This window comes from Thermobia domestica, unplaced genomic scaffold (genome assembly GCF_964235325.1).
Source record: "Thermobia domestica unplaced genomic scaffold, izTheDome1.hap1.1 HAP1_SCAFFOLD_149, whole genome shotgun sequence".
NCBI classification, from domain to species: Eukaryota; Metazoa; Arthropoda; class Insecta; order Zygentoma; family Lepismatidae; genus Thermobia; species Thermobia domestica.
Window position 1 is genome coordinate 18,775 of NW_027655897.1, and position 24,647 is coordinate 43,421.

The following is a 24,647-nucleotide window of genomic DNA, read 5'->3' on the forward strand; positions in this document are numbered from 1 at the left end:
CTTTACAAACTCTGTCCTCCGTAAACCTTGATTTACAATAATGAGGGAAGACTGTAGAGCAGTAAAGAAGATTATGAGGTGGAACCCCCACGTACCCCGAATAAGCAAGGTTAGACGTAATAGAAAGACTCATTTGAGTAACATGTTTTTATGAAAAAATATATACAGAATTTGTTTAGAACTTCCTTCAAAAGAAAAGTGACAATTACGTAACTTTACAAAGACATATTTTACTTTCACTTTACTACCGAAACGTTATAAATGAAACTTATTCTCACAATTAAGTGAATTAACTGAAATATTTATTAAACCCTACTAAATACTACACTTTTGTGTTTTCGTATCAAATACTATACTATTAGCACACAACATCGAAATCAAAAGAAGAGTATTTTTTCTAGATGCTAAATATAAAAACTAAATTTACATTTACCATATAAGTATTTAAAAGGAATGTTTCTCATTGAATATTTACTATACAAACATGAACATTAGCAATCAAACTTTCTGATTACACTCTACTAGAGACTGTTTTACACACTGTACTTTTACCAGACATTTATAGACTTTACTTAGTCAAGAACACATTGTACAGAAACAAAAGCAGAGCATTTTTCCAGATGCTCACAACGAATAATACATTTACATTTACCATATAAACATTTGCATTAAAAAAATAAATTTTTACTTAGTATTTAACATACAAACATGGACATGTTAATTACATAATGTTTATTACAACCTACTGGGGACTTCCAGTTATTAAAGAATATAACAGACCTCATACACAATTTGATAGACTTTATTAAGAACACATCTGTTGTGTAAAATGTTTCACCAGCTAGTATTATGCAACAGTACAAAAGAATTTGACAATATCTTTAATGTGCTTAAATCACTACCGTCATGGTCGTCCACTAAATTGCACACCACTTGATAATAAACTACAGGATGGCCCAAAAGTAGGTATATAGACCAATATCGATCAACTTTGACATTTTAACTTATTAAGATAATACATTTATTTCCTTCGGTCTGTTCCGAGCTTTAGGTATAAGTGAAAAGAAATTAAGAACAAATAACGAAGAAACTAAGTTAAACATGTATGGATAATAATAAGTAAATGATATAAAATGTCATGAGCCGATCAGTACGGGACTGTATACTTATTTTTGGGCCACTCTGTATACGTAATAAAACTTTCAAATACAAACTAAACATTTATTTGAGACTAGTCAATTTTATATGTAACTGTACCAGTATTATGTAGCTTTTAACTAGATTTCAAATAAGAAACAACAGACGACAAGGAAAAGGTTTAACATCGCAGCGGCATGCTTATAAAAGTATTTGCAGGCAATATCCTGAGCTACAGAAACTTCAATAGAAGCCCACCTTCTCCCCATGGTTTACTAATTACATCGCTCTGAGACAGCTTTTGTTGGCATTTTACTTACAAGAATGATCGTATACACTTTGACGCTACAAAAAAATCTTCCATAAGCCACCCAAATCTAACTCACAGCCCCAAAATTACTTGTGAGGGATGGACAGAAGATGTCTGGGCGAAACGTGCAGTGTAACACTAGTAGAAATTACTTAACTGTTTCCACAAGAATTTTATGATAGACGAGACCGTACTAGAAACTTGAATGGTATGACAGTAACGTTAAATCTTTAATTTATTACCAACTGTTCATTAAATTACTATATTGTAACTTGTATGCAATCAACCTTTGTATATAAAATCGTAATTGTAAGACATTACAATCTATCTACATACGTTGCAAAATAACACTTTGCAGAACATCATTGTGCTTTAATGAGTATTAGTTAGTGTTTAAACAGCAACATGGGAACGCGTATATAGGTAGGAAGGTTGAATAAAGAACTGAGAAAGTATAGAATGCAGAAAGTCTTCATTAGTGATTACAGTAGATAATGGAAAAACACAAGGATAAATTGTTACATTCTGAGAATTGTTAGCAGGGTTCTAATTTTTTCACGATGGAGAATTCTCTGACTTTTCCAGGTTCACAATTACAAATTCCAAGATTTATATATAATGTAAAAGAAACAATACCAACCAACTAGAGTTTCTTAATCTACACATGTAGACACGGCTCCAAAAGAGCACCTCCAATCACATACGGACAATTTTAGTTTCTTTTTTATTAATAGGGATACCCATTTAATAATATTTATAAAAAGAGAACTAAAATCGTCCACGTCTAGTTTGTTGTCTAAGTTTGAAGAATGTGCCGAATAAAGGTGGTATTCTCTTTTCAAGCTGTGTGTACATGTGTATATTTTTTGTGTGATTGAAGATACGAAAGATTTGCAAACCAAATTACTTTCTTTTGTAATATATCACCTACCAAATAGCCAGGTGAGGCACAAATAAACGCAGCAGACCTGTAAAATCCTCATATATATAAAGCCTCATATTTCCAGTTTTTGTAGTTTCAAGAATTCCCTGACTTTCTAAGGATTTCCAAGTCAGTGGAAACCATAGTGTGGCTGAAAACGAACACGTTAGTGTAACCATGTTTACATCTTTGCGCCCCCTTTACTGTAATATTAACTTGTGCCTTTCTGTATTTCATACTTCACTTCTTTATGCTTCATAAGCCCTACCTAATTTATCCGTGCCAATGTTGTTTTCTAAACAATAACTAATACCCTTTAAGGCCTAATATCAGTTAGTATTGTCACAGTATTAGTTGTCAAAATTTTTCATGTTGCTGAATAACAAAATACATTACAAACAAACAGAAACGTATAAGGCTCCATTACTCATCTCTTTAAAATAAGTAGGGGGTCCTGAAAGAAAATTATTAATGTCGATACAGTTCCACTGGTCGGTGAAACTTATTTCATAAGCACAATAATGTTCACTGTATCCCACTGTTTTTAAGCATTTACACAGAAGGAAAATGTTGGAATATTCATCCGACAAAATTTGATGTATACAGTAAAAAACTGGACCGTCTTCTTCAATTTCGAAGACAACCATCTGTACGTGAAACACATACCCTTTATATCTACACCAACTTACACTAAGGCATTCTTTATGCAAAGAAGGAGGCAGAGACGTTGAATAGTCGAGAAACTGATTACTTCTCATTAGAAACACCCTTGATCCACGTCCTAATTCGTGATCTGAATGTAATCCGTGGTTTTGACGAAATCGATAACAGAGATGTAACTGATGTTTTAGGCTCAGTGTTTTCAGAATATTTTTTCGGGAGCAGGAAACTCGGGCTACCATTTTAGATTGATGATGTTTCGATTCATAGCGCATACTCCAGGTGTTAACAAGTGGACCTATTTCACGAATTATACGTGCATAATGTATCATGTGATGATGTTTGGGCTTTAGTGTCTCTCCAAATAGCGATACGTAAAGTTCATGGTGCTCCTGAATTTGAACAGCAAGCAATTCTGAACAATTTACGTTAAGGACTCTTGCAGTAGCAATGATTACGATTTCTCTTAGCAATATGTATAAATGCCAAACAGAATTATCTGAAGGAACCAAATCTCCCATCATCAAACCAAAATATCGTACAAGATATAACATTTCTGAAGCAGATACATGCAATTTTTTATTTTGAAGGTGGTCTGAAGATATAGGTGGCGGCTTGTTAACATTACTTGGTGTACTTCGGAAGGTTCCGATTCTGCTGTTCAACATTTCTAAGGTGAAAATTCGTACTTCGTTTACAAAATAGTTTAAGATAAGGCTCATATCGTAATTACATACGCCTTCTAACAGATCGTGCATGATATCTACGCTATAGTTTTCTGTAACGTGAAAATTTGATAATACATGCCACACACACTCTTCAAAATACAAACAAACAAAATACGCACTATTGATTTCTACAGCAGTTCCTCTAACATAAATTCATTTACAGCTGTATATTTGTCCAACTGCAAAAACATTATTCAAGGCTGCTGCAGTTTATTTGCGTTATTAAACTACTTACAGCTGTGAACTTCTTGTCCCACTGGGTAAAAATTTCGTAGATATGTTGTTGGATGAATATCCAAGCTTGTTCACTTTCCTTCGGGTACTGCAAGTGTAATACATGGAAACACTTGAAGCAGATATCCATGGCCTTCAAAATTGTTTCCATCCTGTATAACTGAGTTTCGATGCACACGAAATATGCTTCTGGATTTTTTATATCCTTCGCTATAACTACAGGCAAAGGTTGAACACCACAGCCGAATCTTTTCATCTTCTCATGATGTGCTTCTAAATTTGCCTGGAGGTCAGATGCTTCCTGCAAAACACAAATATTTGATAAGATTATGTTCAAAAGCTGGAATAAATATCATGCATTTGAAATAAAACCTACTGTAGGGACAATCTTAATGTATGTATTTATGCGGACCCTCTGCTCAATGAATGAGGAAATACTGCAGACAATGGATGTATGAGCATTAGCCCAATGAAAGTGAGTCTTCGCCTTGGAAGTTTCGTTTAGCGAAAAGTATTGGTTCGAGGTGCTAGCTAAGTGATGGTGATTTATTGGCTTTCCATTCTTCATTATAGAAGTCCTTGGGGCATTTCTTATGTTTGCATGTGAGGTTACCGCTATTTTTATGCGCATCAATATGATTCGTGATTCTTGAGTTTTGGACGTTCCAACCAATAATAAAAGAATGTACAAATTACCATGTGGACATGATAATGAAACCTTTCCAATGGGTTCGATTTCGGAATTACATTTATGTAATTATTCACTACTGCGGAGGAAAAAGTTAACTAGCTACTAGGAGTATTTGATCCTTTCGGTCTTTCTTTAGGTCTCATCTAAAATTCGCTTCCTACTACACCAAGAAAAGTCTGACAATTTGTCGCGTGAAAAAATCTTCCTCATATGCTCATATAGTTGAATTTATGTCTGGAAAAGGTAAATTGAAGTTCAACGTATCAAAATGAACTCTTATTTTTTCTTCATTTTTGGTATTGTACCGCAACACGGGAGTGCGTTTAAGGTGATATAGCACTTGACGCAGTTGTTTACTTTCTGAGACAATATAAACACGGTATTAAGATGAAAACTGTGCCTTCCTTTATCTAGGACGAACCAGGGGCGGATCCAAGGGGGGGGGGTTGCCCCCCCAGAAGAGGAAACTTTCTTATTTTATATATATAAATAAAACCCATCCCAAAGTTTGGAGCCCTTAAAGTAACAGTATGGCAACCCACCGTCCCCGCCAGAAGTCGGTCCTGCATTCGCCCCTGGGATGAACTTAAAGGGAAATTGGAAAGAGTAAGAAAAAAAACGATGGTCCTTAAATTCATGCATTTTCTGTAAATTTTCAAAGCCATGAAAGATAATAAGGGTACATTTTACCTAGTAAAATTACAGTCCTTAAACATTACTTATAATTCGAAAATAAAAAGGCATATTGCGTGATTTAGTTGCATTATAGACGGGTTTTAGATTGAGTACAAATATCACAATTCAGTAAAGTAAATGGGTAAATAGTACCAATACAATGATTTTCGTTTAGAACCACATATTCGCTATAAGCAGCATTCAATGGAACTGTGCCACTAAACAAAAAGATAAAATCGCAATTCTAATTTAAGAATTAGAAAAAAAAACTGTTCGTTGATAAAAATTACACACACACAAAACACGATTTTCTTCCCCTGCTTTTGGGGCTTTATGTGTAAATTCATATAAAATTATGTTGCGCAATGAGTGATAAGAATACGGTACGAAGTGGGGCGCCAAGCTGTATAAAACTTATGGTGGCGGAGGACGTGACCAACTGATTCAGTGTAGGGGAGTTTCATTTTTCGCAGCCCCTTATCAAGGGCGAAATTTGGAGGTTGCAAGTGATGTAATGTAACAAACGCACAAGAGCCACCTAGTATCAATGCATGTGAAGTGTATTTGTAGCCGACTTGGAAGTGAGTACGGAACGCTTTCAATTTGGCCACAACGACACATTTTATACCAAATTGATATTTGGTAGCTATAATGCGTTTGGACATAAGTAACATCATTTTCTACCTGAAGGTCTCACTATGACTAAGAGATTGCGAAAAATTAGACTCCGTACACTGAACCAGTTTGAGACGCGTTATCCAGCTGTATAAGTTTTATACAAGAAAGCACCGTCCAACTTTATATCGAACTTGTGAGTTTTGACATTACACTGATTTTTCTGCTACGTTCGCTTTAGCTGCAATATGGAAATGATCTTAAAACTTGAGAATCAATTTTCCCCTTTCTGCAGCGTCGATAACGAAACTCACGTTCGGCTGTGCAAAAGTACATGTGAATAATTAAATAGTGCCAACAAATGTAATGTGTCCCCTCAAACTTTCGATGAAACGTAACCATAAAAATTAATTTCACATACATTTAAATTTTGCTGGTTGCTGCTAGGTTACATTGTAAACTATCTGAAACAAGAAATGCGAAGAGTTGAAAAAGAAAGTGACGTCAGACTCAATACTAAAGTGTCATATATATATTTCCTCTGTTCTGACAGAGAGAATGAGTGTTAGTAATTTCTTTCTCTCTAAACCTTCGCATTTCTTCTTTCAGAAAATTTGAAATATAACTTACAGCAATATATATATATATATATATATATATATATATATATATATATATATATATATATAATTCGAATATATATAACTGAATATTTATGGGATTTCGAAAATTTATTATGAAACTTGAAGAAACAGTTACTCGATTTAGACCACCTTTTTGAATCATTTAACAATGTATCTCGGATAAACAATCTTTCGATTGATCTGACGCAAACATCCACTCTTCCTTTGCACTTTTTCATTTTATTTCTTCCTCAGGTTTTATTTGATCCATATACTTCTCTATTTCTACTATATGGTATTTAACTTAAAAAGCAACATACCTTAACATGAAAAAGGAATCCCTGCTGCGCTTCTAACTTTGTTGGCTTCCAGTATCCTCCGCTATCTTTCCTCTTTACCGACGAAGTAACAGGAGGAAAATGTCTACCTAAAAGTAGCAGCAGAATTACATTTCTGGCTCCTGTAAGTATAAAAAATATAAATGTAATTAGTACAATTGCTTTAAACTGTAACGTCTTAAAAGAATATGCCTATATAACATGAATAATATCACATTACGAAACCTAATGGATACAATGTATTGAATACCAAATACCATATCCTAATTGCATTGGTTTCTAACTACGCATACGTTGGATTAGTTTTGATACAGATCCAATGAGTAGTTTCCATTTTTACTACGATTTTACACTATACGAATGTGACTAAAAAGTGAGGTTGACATTCGGTGTACTTTCAGTTTCTATAGGGTGAAAAGAGAAGTAGACTGACATTTAAATCCATTCAAGTACGATGTACAATTCAAGTACGATCATATTAATTGTTTAATTCACAGAAAATAGCCACAATTTAATCATTAATTTTTACAAAATTTATTGCTGGTATTAAAATGTGGTCGCGTCGAAATTTATAACATATTTGCTGTCATGAGGAAACTATAGACACACGAGTTTAGATATAAATAAAATGTTTACTCCTAGAAGTACATAAAGCTAAGCTAAGCTAAGCTAAAAAAAAATCTGGGTTAAATTAAGTAAAGAACAAGTTTTAAGGTTTCGTTAAATGTCTACCGTATGTTAAAACAAAGTGCTGGTTTTCGACAAGTTGGAACGGAGGGCTGACTTCAACAATTCATAACTTGAATTACTCTCATTTGTTCGAAACCAAACTATGATAGCTTTTAAAGAAGTTTATTGTTAATACGTATATCAAGTTTTAAATTGATCTGATGTTGTTCAGAAGAGTTCTTGTATATTTTGTAAGATAACGTTTCTTCAGAACTGAGAAAGCGTATCAATAGAGAGATTTAGCTCGTTTTGAAGTTCAGTGAAATGTCAAGCTAAACCTAAAACTGTTCAGTGTAGATTATGATTTTCATATAAATGTACATTTAATCATGTACATATGTTCGGCGAGCGTATTAAAGCAGGCGTGTGATATTGCCAAGTTGACTGACGAACGATCCCAGGATGGCACATATCATTTAAAAAAAAAAAAAAAAAAAATTCGCAACACTTGCTCGCTTCACATAAAGTACTGGAAAACCATTCCTGTATTACCAAATGAAACTTATTTGCACTACTCACACACTCAAATACTTAATTATATTTAACATACTACGTGAGTCTTACAATTAGTGTTGTAAAAAAACGTTTTTTTACTGTGAAGTTTTTTTTTAATAAAAAGCCGTTCTTTTTCATTTTTTTTTCAAATGTGTTTTTTTTCTGAGAACTATTATTTATTGATTTATGTTGCAGATACGTGAAATAATCAGCAGAACTTGAGTCGAAGCCCTCGTAACTTACATATCGTTCATTTCTTTGTACCTATACGAAAAAAATTGTCTGATTATCCCTTTCGGACCCAGGTCATTTTTGGCGTTTCCCTACATTTTCAGTTAGTGAGTTATTGCTCAAAAACCATTAATCCGATTGATTTGGGTAAGGCCTAGTTTGTTAGAAAAGGGATGTTGCTATTTTTCATGTAGGTTACGTTGCACTGTTGCCAATGGGAGGGAAATATTGAGGGAAATGTAGGGTGAAAATTTACAAAAACTTCCCTAACCGATTTTCAAGATTCTTTGTATTCAGCACCACTGTTGCTACATCGGTCCAAATCACCTAAAAATATTTTTGGTCTGTTGATAAGGTACAGTGAAAACCTGAAGTCGCTGGCTTAGATGCAAGGAGAGAAAGAAAAAAAATCTGTCATCATACACATGAAATTTCGACAGTTTTTACGCCTCAGGAGCAAAAATCAAGATATATCGGAGCTACAGCTTCCCTAATAAATTATCTTATTGAAACTTTTATGGTGCATCCTCTAGGTCAAAGAAGAGGCTTTCAGATAGTGGTACGTTTCTTCCAATGTAGCCAGCAAGAGGGAAATAATAAAGACAAAAGGGAGATTTTCCAAAATTTTCCCTAAAATCGGAAAATAAAATTTTCTGTTAGCTGGCACCACTGCTACCAGACACACAAAAACTATCTTAAAATAAACTTTGGCATCCCTCTAATATATCCTACAAGTATCGTGACGGTATCTAATAAAGTAAGCATGCCATTTAAAAATATCTCATTCTACCTATAAAAGTATGAGTTATCTTCCCACTTAGAGAACAAGGTCTACTGTAAACCTCAACTATACTTCCCCCAATTATTCTATTGAAACTTCCTATACTGTTGTTGTATAGAGCAAAAACGATTCTTTGATACGCTGGTACGTTCGTCCCGATGTAGCCAACAGGAAGGAAACAATGGAGACAAAACGGATTTTGTTTTCAAAATTTTCCTCTAAAATCGGGAATTAAATTTTTCTATAGCTGGCAACACTGCTACCAGACAGACGCAAACTATCTTAAAATGAACATTGGTACACCACTAATATGGCCTACAAGTATCATGGCGATATTTAAGAAACAAAGCTTCTAATTACAAAAAAATAGATTACGGTCAACAGAAAAGTAGAGAAAATCTAAAAAAAAAAAAAAAAAAAAAAAATCAAGGGTTAGAACCTAATACGAATTGTTAGTGCGCCCCCTAATTACTCCACTGGAACGGTCTGTACCCGCTTTTGTTCAGTAAGGACCAATGTTCGACTGCCGTAAGTTGACTTGCGCTCGGACATATAAGTACGGATTTATAAACAAAATTCTCGAAGTTTTTTCCAAATTTAGGGAAACTTTAATATCCATAGTTGGTAACGCTGCGCGTAGGCTATTTGAAAAAAAAACGAAATTCAGAAAAAAACGAGAGGCAATGTTTTGTTTTGTAAAAAAAAATGTTCATTTCTGAAAAAATACGAACGTTTTTTTTTTTTTCTGTTAACAACACTCCCTACAATACTGATAATAATTGAGCTTTCCTGTTACAGTTCACAACAGTTAAACATGCGCTGAGTGAATGTGCTACTTACCTACATCTAACTCATTCTGTTCAAGAAGTCTTGCATAGATCGCTGCGTCTGGTGCACTTTGCTTGGTTTTCAAGAAAATGTGTTTCAACTTTTCACTCTCTGTGTTCCATTTTGCATATAAAGACACTTCCTTATCAGGAAACCTTTTGGTAAAATCACTTTCGATCTAAAACAAGAACAATAAGTAACATAAGATCACTTTTATTCGAAAATTGTAAGAAGTTATTTAGCTTTCAAAACCTATTTTGACCATATTTTAAACTTATGACTTAAACTTAAACGTATGATATATTTTGACCATCCGTGTTCTAAGACTTGTGGGAAACATCAGTGAAAGACAGAAAACCAGATATGTTTTAAATGGGAGTATTAAGCTTGATGTAATCGTAAAAGCGGTTTCTTCCGGTGCTGGCTGTTTAACCAGCTGTGAATAATCTTCATACAGATGTATCTAAGTAGTTTTATTTTGCAATTAAAAGTGGATGCATCCGGAGAGAAGTTTCTTGAGGGCTGACCCCACTTCAGCACACTCGGTATACATGATTTTGAAATACAAAAAATATGCAACTTTATACAGTTTAATCATAGATTTAATTACATATCTATCACTTACCAATGTATATCCCAACGGTTGTTTTAAAACTGGAAATTCCGAAAAATACTCTGCAACTGGTTTACTGCTGTTACGCAGATCAGCTACTCGTTTGGATGAAGTTTTCTTCCAATATTCACAGACCTTCTCCCAAGGTTCCATGGAATTTTTTAACCAAAGAATGCATTCCTCAAGGTCTTCCTCGTCATTCTCTAAAATTATCAGGATTTCGAATATTAGTAGTGTGAATTATGTACATGGATCAATAATATCCATTATACATACTATCTGCTCAGTGAAGAAAATAATATAAAATGTCATCACCAATTGGAGACCAAATTCCAACGGACAGCAGATTGCTCAACGTGTAAGTTAGAAATCAGGGGTTTTCGATTGAACAACACTGTCTTCTTCGGTCGTAACAATAAAAGGAGACTAAAAGGTAAAAACGGTAAAAGACGACTGATAGTTCAAAATCTAAATATCACATTAAGTAAAACTAAAGCACTGACGCACTGCTTGATTTACTAACGTGATTTTTTAGGATTTGAACGTCGGTCATCGTTTACCATCTATACTTTTTAAGTTTCCTTTTAACTTTAAACCGAAGAAGATTGTGTTGTACAATCGAAAGCTCTTGATTTGTAGTTTAAGCTTCGAGGAATCTGCTGTCCATTGGAATTCAACACTCAATATAGTCTAAAGACTTAATAATAATGAATAACCATATCAAGCAACTAATTGTACGTTTAAAGATTCTCTAATATTTATCGATCACTTCATACATTGCAAAAACTTGGAAAATAGGAGACTGGTTTTCGATCTACATAAGTGAATGCGCTCTTGTGAATGTTTTTTCGTTACGCAGACACCAACGAAGTCAGGTCCATAAAACACCGGTACTCTGTAATGCCCTACGTGCTTCTAACTATTCAGATATCTTGTTTCTACCACTTGCCATTTAACACGTAACTGTGCTTTAATATTGATCGAACTGAAGTGATACTCTAAATAAAGAACTTATTTAAACTAACACTTAAATTTTGATTTTCTTAGGTATCCACTTAAATGTAAATATTATAATTCGAAAATTTATCATAATACCCCGATAACTCACGAAAATGAGAACTGGCTCCTGAAACCCTATAACTGTAGATATACTAACACAGTTCAAATCTACGGATGGATGCAACCGTGACCTCGCGAGGCGATTTTCTCTTGATTCACAAGGCTCTAAAAATGACAGACGACACGATGGGAGAAATGTATAAAAGGTTGATTACTCGGTTTGTAAGCACCTGGAACGTTCTATCGCACGTTCTACAATATTTGTGGGATTCATAATTTAACATATCTACATTTATATCAAACTCTTTACCTTCGGGAGTAATTGGACTGCTTGGAGTAGTATCTTTTTTTCCTTTAATCGGAAGAACTCCACTGTGTCTAAGATGTCGCTTTCGATTATTGTATTTATCCCATAATTTTCCTCTTGCTAACACCTTCTTTCCTTGAAATGCACTATATGGTACATAGTAGGTATGCTATTTGAGAGAAAATTAAAATTAGGTGTGACTCACAAAACAAAACAAAAGATAAATAAACAAAACAAATTAATTTAACTTAAAGTTCACATAGTATATTTAACTGTGTTCACTATATCTGCGCAGTAAGCAAAAGATTGTAAAATGTATTCACCAAGGGATACCAAATTCCAAATTTCTCGAAGCTAAAAACACTAGATGAGAGCTTTCGACTCTGCAAGACAATCTGCACATCACGCATAAACGTAAAAGGAAAAGGTAAATATGATTAGAGAAACGTGAGTATTAAAAATTAAGGGGACTCCTATGGTTCGTCTATGGTGTTCGACCAGTGTCCTCGTGGTCCTGCGTTCAATTTCCGGCTGGAGAATACCACTTTTAGCGCCCATCCAGCGTCAGGCGGCGAACTGGGGAGGCACCTAGATACAGACTTGATAACAACTTAGTCTAGAAAGTTCCTGATACGCCTGTTGGCGGGCAGTGACGCAAGCGGGTGACCCCCACCTAGTTACTCAGGCGGATGTAGTTTCACCAATCGTTAACAGATGTCGTTGGGACGGTCCCAACGCCATAAGGCCTCACACATGAATTTTTATTATTTGTTTTATTACAAATCTAAAGATCACATAAATTAACGTGAATCACTAACGTAAAAGAACGTGAATGATTCAGCTTTACGTATTAGATTTTTAAGTTTCTAGTACTCGGATGTCATCCTTGTGAGTACATTTTACTATGTTTACTTTTAATTTTGTCTTGAAAATGAGAATAGAAGTTAAAAAAACCAGCAGAGTCATCTTTTACAATAATAAATTACCAACAAACTGCTTTTGGTTACATTGTCCTAGGACAATATGTTTTGTTTTTAGCAATTAATGTTTTTGACAATTCTTTCAACAGTGAAAATAGGCGAGTGCAATAATATGGCTGCCAAAGACAAATCGCTTAATAAAAAAACATGACCAAAGTTCGTAATTTATGAGGCGAAGAGTAGAGTAAGCTTGAGATATTTTACGAATCAACAAGCAACCAGTTCTTGGATTACTTGAAAGAAACTGACCCATATGTGAACGTACTAACCTTGTTTTCTGTAGGGAAGACTTGAACAATGGAGTCAGTAATTGTTGAAAACGTTTGACTAGTGATTCTGGAATGAAAAATACAAACACATCATAACTGTACGATATATGCCATGTGGATATTACTGTTACGAGTGTTTTCAGCAAACCAGAAGACACTGATTCATGCATGAACATCATAAATAAATAAATAAATAAATAATGCTCTCTCTCTCACACACACACACACACACACACACACATATATATATATATATATATATATATATATAATTGAAAATCATTATGTTTGTGACTCTAAAACTCCTGAACCGCCCGACCGATGCCGATCAAATTTATAACATGGATGAGGTTCGAGGCTGGGCTAGTTTTAGACTATTCACTTTGATGGTAGAAAGGTGGTGTAAAAATAAATAACATTTAATAACTCCTGAACCACTCGACCGATCTTGAACAAATTTTCAACATAGATGAGGTTCAGGTCTGGGGTCGTTTTTATGATTTTAATTTGATGGAGAAACGTAGGGGTGGAGAAGGAGGGGGAGATATATAAAAATCAATTTATATAAGACTGAAAGTGACTATTTTTGTAACTTAATAACTCTTGAACTATCCGACCGATCTCAATCAAATTTTCAAGATACATGAGGTTCGGATCTGAAAACATATTTGCAATTTCACTTTAATGGTAGATCCTAGCGGAGGGGGAGGGACGTATAAATAAAAACTAATAAAACCTAATAACTTTTGAACCACATAACCAATCTCGATCAAATTTTCAACATATACGAGGGTCGGGCCTTGGGTGTTTTCTATCGTTTCACTTTGACAAGCCAACTTAGCGGAGGGGAGGGGGGAGATATACGAAACACAATCGAAATAAAAATAACTGCCTCTGTGACTTCATTACTCTTGAACCACCCGACCGATCTCAATCAAAGTTTCAACATACATGAGTTTAGGGGCAGGGATTACTTTAGGCTATTCAGTTTGACGATGCAGCGTAGGGGAGGGGGAGAGACATTTCAAAATGATCAAAAATGACCGGTATTAGTGTTGAATCCATAGTTTTCAGGGTCGATGAAAGAAACAGTGACACTTCTGATGCTGTTTCAATCCAAGTTCAGCCCAGATAGTTGGGTTAAAAATGATCGAAAATGACTAATATTAGTGTCGAATCCATAGTTTTAGGAGTAGCTGAGATTAACAGTGACAATTCTGATGCCCCTGTGCCGCAGCAAGGAGGGGGAGCTATATATAATAATGATCGAAAATGACCTATATTAGTGTCTAATCCATAGTTTTCGGGATCACTCAGATGAACAGTGACATTTCCGATATATATAAATGATCGAGGTGTATTTTACAGTGTAGTATGTTTCAGCTGATATTAATTCAGCATCTTGCACCTCGCAAGATTTGGATCTATATCACGCAAACTGGCTGTGAGTGAGAATGATAGACAGGAGTTACGGAACCACTTCTCTATTTTCTTTTAATGAGAGCGCCGAATAATGTTAATATAGGGTATCACAACAAAGCCCACAGTGCTCTATCGGTAAGACTGAATCAAGGAAAATTCCTTTTAGTGCCAGGAATTGACGGTCATGAGAAAGTCTTTGGGAATTACCATTTAAAAACAAGATGGTGCAAAAGCAATGAAGCAAAAGCCTCTTGTGAAGAAGTTTGGAAAACACACGCAAAAGATATTAAGCCAAAGAGACAAAGTACATTCTTAACTATCTTCAAATTTACCGGCCATTCTTCATCCAAAAAAACAGGAAGAGAACATTTTTTGTGGTGGTTGTGGAGTTTTTTTTTATTTTCGTTGGCTTTAACGTGGGATGTGTAAAGAGTGATGGCACGAGGAGTCTTCGAATTACAACACACATGGACCATATGTATGATACTTTTTAACACTCTCAGCCCCAACCCTGTTTGAGTAAATTTCATCCCGGGACCAGACTACAGTTTGCTATGAACACCGTCAGCCCATGTGTATCTATTTGATACACGTGGTCCATCAGTAAACCCTCACTGTGTATCAAAAAGATACACATGGGGCTGAAAGTGTTAATGCGTACCCTTGCTCGTTATTACTCTATATAAAATAGAAACAGCTGCAAAGATTTCATATTTACCCAAACAACAGTCGTACAGAATATCTATTATATATATATATATATATATATATATATATATATATATATATATATATATATATATAAATGAGTATCACTTTCTTCTACTGAAATTTAAGTCGAAACTACTATTCCTCCACGGTAAATCAACTATTTTGAAAGTCAATTCTCAGCGATCACTTTGACAGTTTCTAAAATTTTTTTTCTATCTGAATTACGTTCATTGTTTGCTGAATCGAATGGACTTTTAATCATTTTGATATCTCCAAAAATAATAGTTATGAAGTTTTCCGTCGAACATAAATTTCTCCAAAAACAGCTCGTGTCATCACTTAAAAATAGTAACAAAAAAAAAAAAAAAAAAAAAACACGAAAGAAATAAAACAAGAGTTCAGAATGTTTAAAACCCTCGTCTTGAATTTTCAATATACTGCCACATTAACTGTAAAAAATTCAAGCAAATCTAAACTTTGAGCAACACGGACTGGATGATTTCACATGAACTGATCCTACTTCGAATACTTGACTCACTCACTGTACGCAAGATTTAAGATTCTTCAAGGTTAGTCATTACGTTATTACTAATTTGCCACACAGATATATTACATGTTAGCCCTTTCAGGTTTTTCTTAAAAAACAAAAAACTTTAATTACCACTTAACCTCTTTCACGTCACTACACGCTCTATATCATGATTACACTTCAATCACACTTTGAAACAAATCAAAATATAAAACAAATTTAGAGCTACAATAAGAATGCAATTAAAAATACTTTAATAAATAAATCTTACGTATAACAAAACAAAAACAGAAAATACTGCTCTTTTATTCAAGTATTTTACTGAACAAACCTTTTGTCGGCGCCAATGTGACGTATGATTACTTCAGTTAGTAAATTTCTCGTCCTGGAGCTCAAACAATTATGTATCTTGTACTCACTTAAAACTTCTCTTCCATCTAAAGAATTTTCCAAAATGGTTAACAGATCCTACAAGAAAACATTACATTATTGTTTACAGTAACTCAAGGATACAATATTGAGCACAGTAGTATAAGGGAAATTTGTAAGTAAAATACAACTTCTATGACGAAAATCAATATCTGCATTATATTGAGAAATCCTAGTGATATGCAGCAATTGATTTTATCACAATCAGTTCCACAAATATTGGTGATGGCAAACGAAAATTGACCAAAATATATTACTATTATTTGAAGATTATTTGAAGCGGTTCCCTCTGTCAATACTTAGCTTCAGAATCACCCGATTATGTTTCTGCCAGTAAGTTTCAAAACACCTTGCTCTTACAAATGGCAACCTAAAGAGTCGAAAGTTTCAGAGAAGGAAGTCTAACCCTTTAACGTCTTATAACTGTGCCTAATTCTGATTCTTTATTTCTGCTTTTTGAAATACTTTCATTTCTAAAGATCATTCTACCTTCTGATAAAATCAAATGATTATATCCAAATAAAATGTGGTTCATTCTTAAGAGCAAGAGTTGACTGCAATATCATTTGGGAGAAACATAAATAACTGTTTCTAAAATAAATCGCCTCTGCTATGCAATAAGAACTATCAGGGAAAAAACAAATCTACCAACAGAATAAACCATATATTACGATACCTTTCATGCAGTATTAAAATACATTATCATATTTTGCGGTAATAGTAGTAAGAGTGACATTACTTTTAAATTGAAAGGAAAGTGGTTAGAATTTTATGCCTAAAATGTAGACTTTCCGTCGACAGCTGTTTAAAAGATTTAAGTATTTTACCACTATAAAGTTTACATATGTATCAGGTAATAGTATATACAAATGTCTGAACTTCAATACAATTTACATGCTTATAATACGCGTTGAAGAAATTTATTTTCACGTCCTATCTAAATTTGAACATAGACCAACCTACGAGGATTTAACTATAGTAACACCGCAAAATGATGCAGTGGGTCACAGTCTGAATACTTACAAAGTTCTGTAGTACACATTGTGCCTGGAAACTGGTTTCTCCTATTACATTGACCGGTACTACAGCTTGAGCCGTCTTAATTCCTCCTCTTGCTAGAAGCATATTGCAAAGAAAATGGTTATTTTATCCATGTATCTACATATATATGTGTACAGGAACGTATACTATCTTCACTCATAATTGCAATGTGAGGTACAGTATGTCAGTATGGGGTCAAGTAAAACAGTACATGGCACAGAACATTTTATTACAGAGGTAAAAAAAACATCATTAAAAAACATCTAATTTTACACAAACGTACACTTACGTATTTTACATACACATACTACATGCAAGATTGATAAAGGAATCTTTTGATACAAAATGGCGGGTCTTGCCTAATGACAGTAAGAAGACAGGTGTTAACATGATGATAGCTGCTTGTTGATCAAGCTTTATATTACAGGAACATGTAATTGTTAAAAGTGGATCCTGTATATTGGTGAGTAGTATATGTTATCTAACCAGCGTGTGCAATATCTTCATACAAAGCAGGAATTGAATTGATGTTGATATTTGAAGACATACGTTAAGCACAGACGATCTCTAACTTCAGTAACGATTTTTTTTCTTTCCTTTGGATGCACGTTTTTGGGAGCTACGTTGGACGATGAACGCCATCTTAATTCTTCATGCATACCATTACAAAGAAAAAGTGGAGAAAACTGAAGGAGATTCTCCCGTATACTCTTATCTAACAGTATTGCCAAGATGGAGGGAACACGAAGAATATCATTCGTAACCCAAGAAAATGTAATATCTCAGAATCTGGACGTTAAGAACGCAAAGATATGAAAAAATAGGCGTCTGAACATTCAATTAAGAAGGGACAGCGACGAAGAAAAGTACATAGAAGGGTCCTAACTAAACTGCAAGAACAATGTGAATTTCAATATCCATAAGTAACGCCTAACAATCATTTACAGATACCAACAATGATACATTAAGTCAGGGTAACCACTCTTTCGTGATTTCAAAATTCCGTGACATTTTCCCGGTTTCGAGAAAATCTTTTTCCTTAAGTGATCTGCAAAACGTACTTCCTAGTTCACCTCAGATCTGATCCTTCTTAATATTGGAAGTTGTGGGAAGCACTTTATCAATTGTGCTTTCTAAGCTCCCATGCAATAAATGGGCTGGAAAGTAGATGATTATTTGTAAACCACTTATAACTTATTTAACAATTTTCCAGCTCGTCGAACAAACTACAAAAGATTCGCAGAATTTCTGTTTCCGAAACAAATTTCCAGCTTAGCATCAACATAAACATTTAGATGTTACTTCTCGGGCCATGGAAATAATGCTGAACAAAGAACAAGTGCTGCTGGCAAGAAGAAAGTACCACAATGTGGAAGTTTTGATACTGTACGACATTTCACAAATGACAAGCTTCTTGTTGCAAAGCTACGTTCTTTAACATTACCAAAGACTGATGAATCTTTTCTTCGCGAGTTTCAGGGAAAGCTGGCTTAGAAAATTATAAATGAAATGGAATATTTAAGTTTAACGACCCACGGTTATGTCGGTTAGGCTAAAGGAGACGGTGATAATGAGTGAAATGAAGAAAGTGGGAGGAAACGGGAGAACCCCAAGAAAACCCATGAGCACGGTTTTTGTCCATTACAAAGTCCACACGGCGCGAGCTGGGATCGAAGCAGGGATCCTAAGCACCGGAGGTGAACGCTCGACCACTGAGATCCCGCACCCTCGAAAGCTGGCTTAGCTCTTTCCGATTGCAATTCCCTCCAGGCCAGTATATTGTCTGCTGCTGGTTGTTTTGTAAAAGATAGCGTTTTGAAGAGCCAGCGATTAGTTATGATTGATTTCAAGGAAAGTGAAAACGTAAAGTAAGCTAAGTTTGTAAACATGACTAACTTATACACCGAAAGATGTTTTACGAAAAGCCAAGACTATCGGAAAAAGACATTCTTGAATTTCGAAAAGATTGTCGCGTAGGATGTCAGAAATCTGTATTGAAAGTAATGGAGAGGTCACCTCTGGAAACCAAACTGACAAGAGCAATTTGGAGAGTATTCTATTTACAGGTTTCTGTAATTCTTGAAGTTTTAAATTTCCAAGTTTTCAACTCTCCCCTGGAGTCTTGGTCATGAAGGTTAAAAGCAGGAAGAAAAAGAACAGAAACATCAAGGAACAGAAAGGAACGGACTTACAAAGAGGACAAGATATGTGGAAAACACATTGTCAAGTGCGTCAGCTATCTGCAGATGGTCTTGAAACAAACTGAAATATGGCAGTCAGTTTGTGCGCCTTTTCTATTTCTGTTGGAAGTTTGCTAACTCATGTTATTTTTATTATAATGCCAATACTGTGAAAATTTTGTGATAACAGCCTCCCATTCGTCACTCAGTCATCCCTTGTCTAGATTTACTTTTGGTTTCGTTAAATGAATAAATAAAATTTCAAAAAAGTCTCTCTACTTCATTTCTGGCTCCAAATAAAATTTTTGAATCTTCTACCCTGCACTGCGTTTCTTTTAAATGTTTCGATAAACCTGACACCGGATTTTCGCTTTCGAATCTCTAATGTGTTCCTTCACTCTCTTGGCAACTGCATTTTATTTCGCAAATACCATATTTGTCATTGGCATCTGTGTAATAACTCTTAAATTGGGTGATGTGCTTTTCTAGCGTTTTAGGTGGTTTTAAACCTATACGTAAATCGTATTGTGTGTAGATACTATTTCCAGAGCTCCTACTGATCTGGAGAAATTTATTTCCCTGACTTCTCCCTGACCTTTGATAGGAAATTCCATGACTTTTTCATGACGTATGTCGGATGACACTGACATATAAATAAAGAATAGATAACGGTGAATATTTATATATATGAGAACATTTATTCTATAGAGACAAATAGTAATCAACTGCTCATCGTGCATTCCACTTACCTCCCATAAAAATCTGAGCTACGTCTCATACTGTGACCATTAATGGTTGGCTAAACTGAAATTGGGGACAATTAATGTTAGAAAAAAATATATTTTATAAGACATCCCTGACTTTCCCTGATTTTCAGCCTTTTTCTCTGAGTTTCCTCACCTGCACCATTTTCACTGAGTTTTCCCTGACCATTAAGAACCCTGATTTAATGTAGTTGTCAGTCTAGGAAAAATAGGCAATCCTATCCATCTTTATCCTTCATGTCTGTTTCAGGTTTATCGGAACTTAAATTCCTTTTAACCCGATTATACCAATTATTTAATAAGGAATAACAGTTAGTTCACCATTGGATGAAGATGCCGGATTTATGCGCATACTCAACACGAGGGGTGATGTGAAATTGTTCCTGTGACACTAGAAACGATAAAATTAACTTATACATTCGTGAAAGGAGAGAACAATCCAATTTGTTTATGCACCACGTCATCTGTAGGTGCGAATTCAATAACACAGAAACAGTGAAAAAATGAATGACTGGACCAAAGATGTTCTCAATACATGAATACTGGATTATTCAAGCACAAGAGCTAGGCCGTAGTACAAGATTGTAGTCTGAGTGGAGATCACAGACTTCAGGAGTGAACGTGTGTGTGTGTGTGTGGCTGTTCTGAGTAGGGTAGTGGTTAATGTATCGGCACGGTATGCCAAAGGTCCCCGTTTAGTCATTCACTTTTCACGTGACGTGTAATATTGTTTATTCACTTAAACTTACCTTGTTTATTCACAGTCAATTCTGAAATCACCACTATTTTCTTACAGGCACCTCTTCAGTGGGAAAAGAAGGTGATTTGAACAGCAGTACTAACCATTTGAAACCTTTCCTCTCATAAACATCTGAGAACGTAGGTTTTAACTTCATATTAATAACACTAGCAATATCTCTGAGGTCAATCTGAAACTTTCAAATGATAACTTTTATAAGAAGTAATAAATTTGGATTCTAGAGAAAAAATGTTACTCGTAGAGAGTAGGGGCGGTGTAACAATCGAGAGAAAGCATGGGGTCTGGAAAAAAAAACCCATAGAGCTAAAACGTGGTTTGGAGAAAAGTTCCTAACGGGGAAAAATGGGGTCTCGGGCGAATTCCAGAGCGGTGTTCATACGGAAAAATGAAATGAAATCTTTAAGTTTTACGTCCCACGTTTATGACGGTTAGGCTAAAGGAGACGGTGATGATGAGTAATGAATGAAATGGTGGAATGAAGAAAGTGGGAGGAAACGGGAGAACCCCGAGAAAACCCACGAGCACGGTGTTCATACTGAGTCTCCAGCGAACGAAGCTACTGTGTTTATTACAAAATTGTTTAGCACTCGCTCTAGCTCAATTCACATGCAGTATTCAATGACCTTTTAGTATACTATAAAACCCATGAATACTGACTGACTGACAACAGTGCATGCCAAACTATGCAGTTCAAACCGGTATAGCTACAAGACGAAACTTCGCATCAATAGTAATCATTAAGTGTTGAATAGATGTCTGCGGGCAGAATCCAAGAGACAAGGGTGATTTTGTTATAGGAACAGCACAAATCAACGGCTATCTTTGGAAGATAGTATCTTATATTTGCATCTAAACAGAAATACCCTGTTTCGAAACGACATAAAATTACAAATCTTCACAAAATTAAAGATTCTAAACAGAATTTCCTGATTTTTCCGGTTTTCTTGGTTGACTGGTCACCGTGTAAATCGCGAGTTTCGATCATTCAGGGAAAGAAACTATCCGGAAAGCATGTAAATACGTTTATTAGGGTGGATCGAAGAAAGAAATGCAGTTTTAAAGCTCTCACCACTAAAACGATGAAATATATACAGTATGTTATAGCAGCTTTAAAATATAGGATCCAGACAGCTGTAAAACGTTGTTAAAGTAGCCAAAATTTCAACAACAATGGCCATATCCGCTGCTGTAACAATACTTCACATTAACGGTTGAAATACATACTTTGCGACGTCTTTCTCATAGATAATCAAATCCTTTCAATAATAGATATTTAGCTTTTCTGAGGCCTAAAGATACCTACTTTTGTCTCATTAATAAGGGTCATCGTTTGAGTACGGTAAAGTTACAAACTCTTCCATTTACCCTAAAATTTATCACAGAGATGATAATTTGCCATAACCATACCATTCATGTGCACAATGTAGGTTTGAAGTTGAACTGTAATCAAAGTTAAACTTACGTGGCTCCGGTGAGTTATTAACCGCTGAATCCAACACGTCTTCACAGTTTAAACTTTCGTACAAATACGTTTCAGCGCTTTCACCAGCAGCAGCGGTAATAACAGTAAAGTCACACACCTGAAACTGAAATTATATGCAGTACTTACTGAAAATAGATTCATTCGTTGTACAAAGGATACATGCCAGTTTCTGGTGATATTTCAGTTACATGTGTAATCTTTTAAAGAGATAATAGCTGTATATTTTAGCATTAAAAAGACTCGTTAATATGTTTGTTAGTTTTTGAATTAATTTCTTGGTACCAATAAATTTAGAACGTATTTTCATCTCGTGAAGCTTTTTTTTTTCTTTCGGAAAATCTACCATTTTCGGCATGAAGCATCCTATAATGACTTGAATGTTATTACAAATTCAATCTTCAATACAAAGAAACGCATTGTATAATGTTTAAAGACATAGTTTCATTGAGGCTAAAAAACAAAACGAATCCACTACAAAACAAATAAACAAACAAACATACACACACACAAAAAAGTAGATCCTGTAGCACAGAAACTGATCTTAACATTTCGCAGAAATCAACGCCATGCGTCTATCTAAATATATATCATGTTAGCCATAGCTTCGTCGTCACAGCATTCTTTTGGACTAGAAAGTCGAGAATACAAAGAGGCCACTGAATAATCCACTCTTTCCTCACAGTAGAAATACTCGGTCAGTGTTATGTGTCACAAAGTGAATTAAGGCCCTCACCAAGACAATAACTACATAAATAAGTTTTGGAGAAGCGAAAAGAATGCATCTTGAAAGATAGCTATACGTTGGATAAATAGCATCTTGAACCATAGCTACACGTTGCATAAATATTTTCTTCAACTCCGTATCGTATTGTAGAGAATATTTTCTTCCAATTGATCGCTCTATCAAACAAGTAGAACTAGAAGCGTAATGTCGATAGGCGTATTTTACAAATGACAAAAAAAGATGATATTTTTCCAAAAAGTCTACCTGTAGCATGGTATTTTTTCTAAACGACGATGCGTGGCTGATGGACCAATATCTTCCAACAAGATAGAAATAGCCTATAGGCAATTCTGTCATACTGAGATATGGTCCTTTCAACATGTTAAGGAACACCGTCCCGAAGATGTTGCTCACAAAGAAAAAAAAAGTTTTAGGTAAGTAGATCAAAAACCAAACAACTAGTATGTTGCACTGTGGACTGATTTAAATCAGGGAGATATACAGGAAAAAAATATCACGGAAGTCATTTCACCTTGATATCTAATACTAAAATTCATGTATTTGCAATACTGTCCTTCCTATAAAGATCAGTATTTCAGATATAGTTCCGACAATAAGATAATGTGCAAAGCTTAGTGGGTTTTAATAACGTGCTTTTTTCCAGAATGGCGCAGCCTGAAAAAAGAAATTGTCGCAAAACCTGTCACGTATAATCATATGCAGTTTTAAAGTTATGAATATTTATCTGAAAGTAGATCCTATCATAATCACTTCTGAGATATGTGTCCGGAGTTCTACTTTTAACATTCACTTGAAGATGCTACTGAGATACAAGATCAAACGCTCATCCATATTGCAGTCATTCCATGTCAAATCAACACTAAGCTTGAACCTTTCAGATTCACTTAACTTTTAGTACACGGTGAGACAGAAGTCCATTTTTTTTTTTTTTTTTACTTTTAAACATATTTTTGAAAATTGCCCAACCCCACAAAAAATTCCGCAGTTTTATATACATAAGTTGTCATAAGTCCGTAACCCTCAGTCATATAAAACTAATTTCCGGCCCATTTTAAAGTTGTTGCAATGCCCTTCAGTTGATATGCAACACAAGAGAGTCTGTAAATAAAAACAAAATTACAGGAACAATTATGAACTGATTGGAGCTAAACTTAGTACAAAAATGAGTACATATTGTACCTTACTTGATTGTCATCAGTGTGATCCAACAGTTATGAATATTAACAAATGAATTAGATATTTTCGCTTTTAGGAAATGCGCTGTATTAAAATTAGTGTATTGATAAAGTATCTGTTATTACTAATTGGGGAAGCTCGAACAAATACCCTAAAAAACGTACTTAGTTAATTAACTGTAT

The 24,647-nt window shown here is 34.8% G+C and overlaps 1 protein-coding gene across 6 annotated transcripts in view; it reads right to left on the bottom strand.

The window, feature by feature from the left end:
* Positions 1-280: 280 nt before the first annotated feature.
* The window catches only part of LOC145676398 (uncharacterized), a 31,718-nt gene continuing 7,351 nt past the window's right edge, over positions 281-24,647 (bottom strand). For 3 of the 6 annotated variants that reach the window (XM_081747248.1, XM_081747250.1, XM_081747251.1), the window contains exons 3-11: positions 22,524-22,647; positions 17,340-17,431; positions 16,219-16,355; positions 13,226-13,292; positions 11,980-12,145; positions 10,623-10,813; positions 10,010-10,175; positions 6,916-7,055; positions 281-4,292 (exon numbers count right to left, since the gene is read on the bottom strand). In XM_081747248.1, coding sequence (XP_081603374.1) covers positions 3,948-4,292; positions 6,916-7,055; positions 10,010-10,175; positions 10,623-10,813; positions 11,980-12,145; positions 13,226-13,292; positions 16,219-16,355; positions 17,340-17,431; positions 22,524-22,647 — 1,428 coding nt within the window. In that variant the 3' untranslated portion in view covers positions 281-3,947. The other 3 variants (XM_081747249.1, XM_081747253.1, XM_081747252.1) reach the window with 3 other exon arrangements.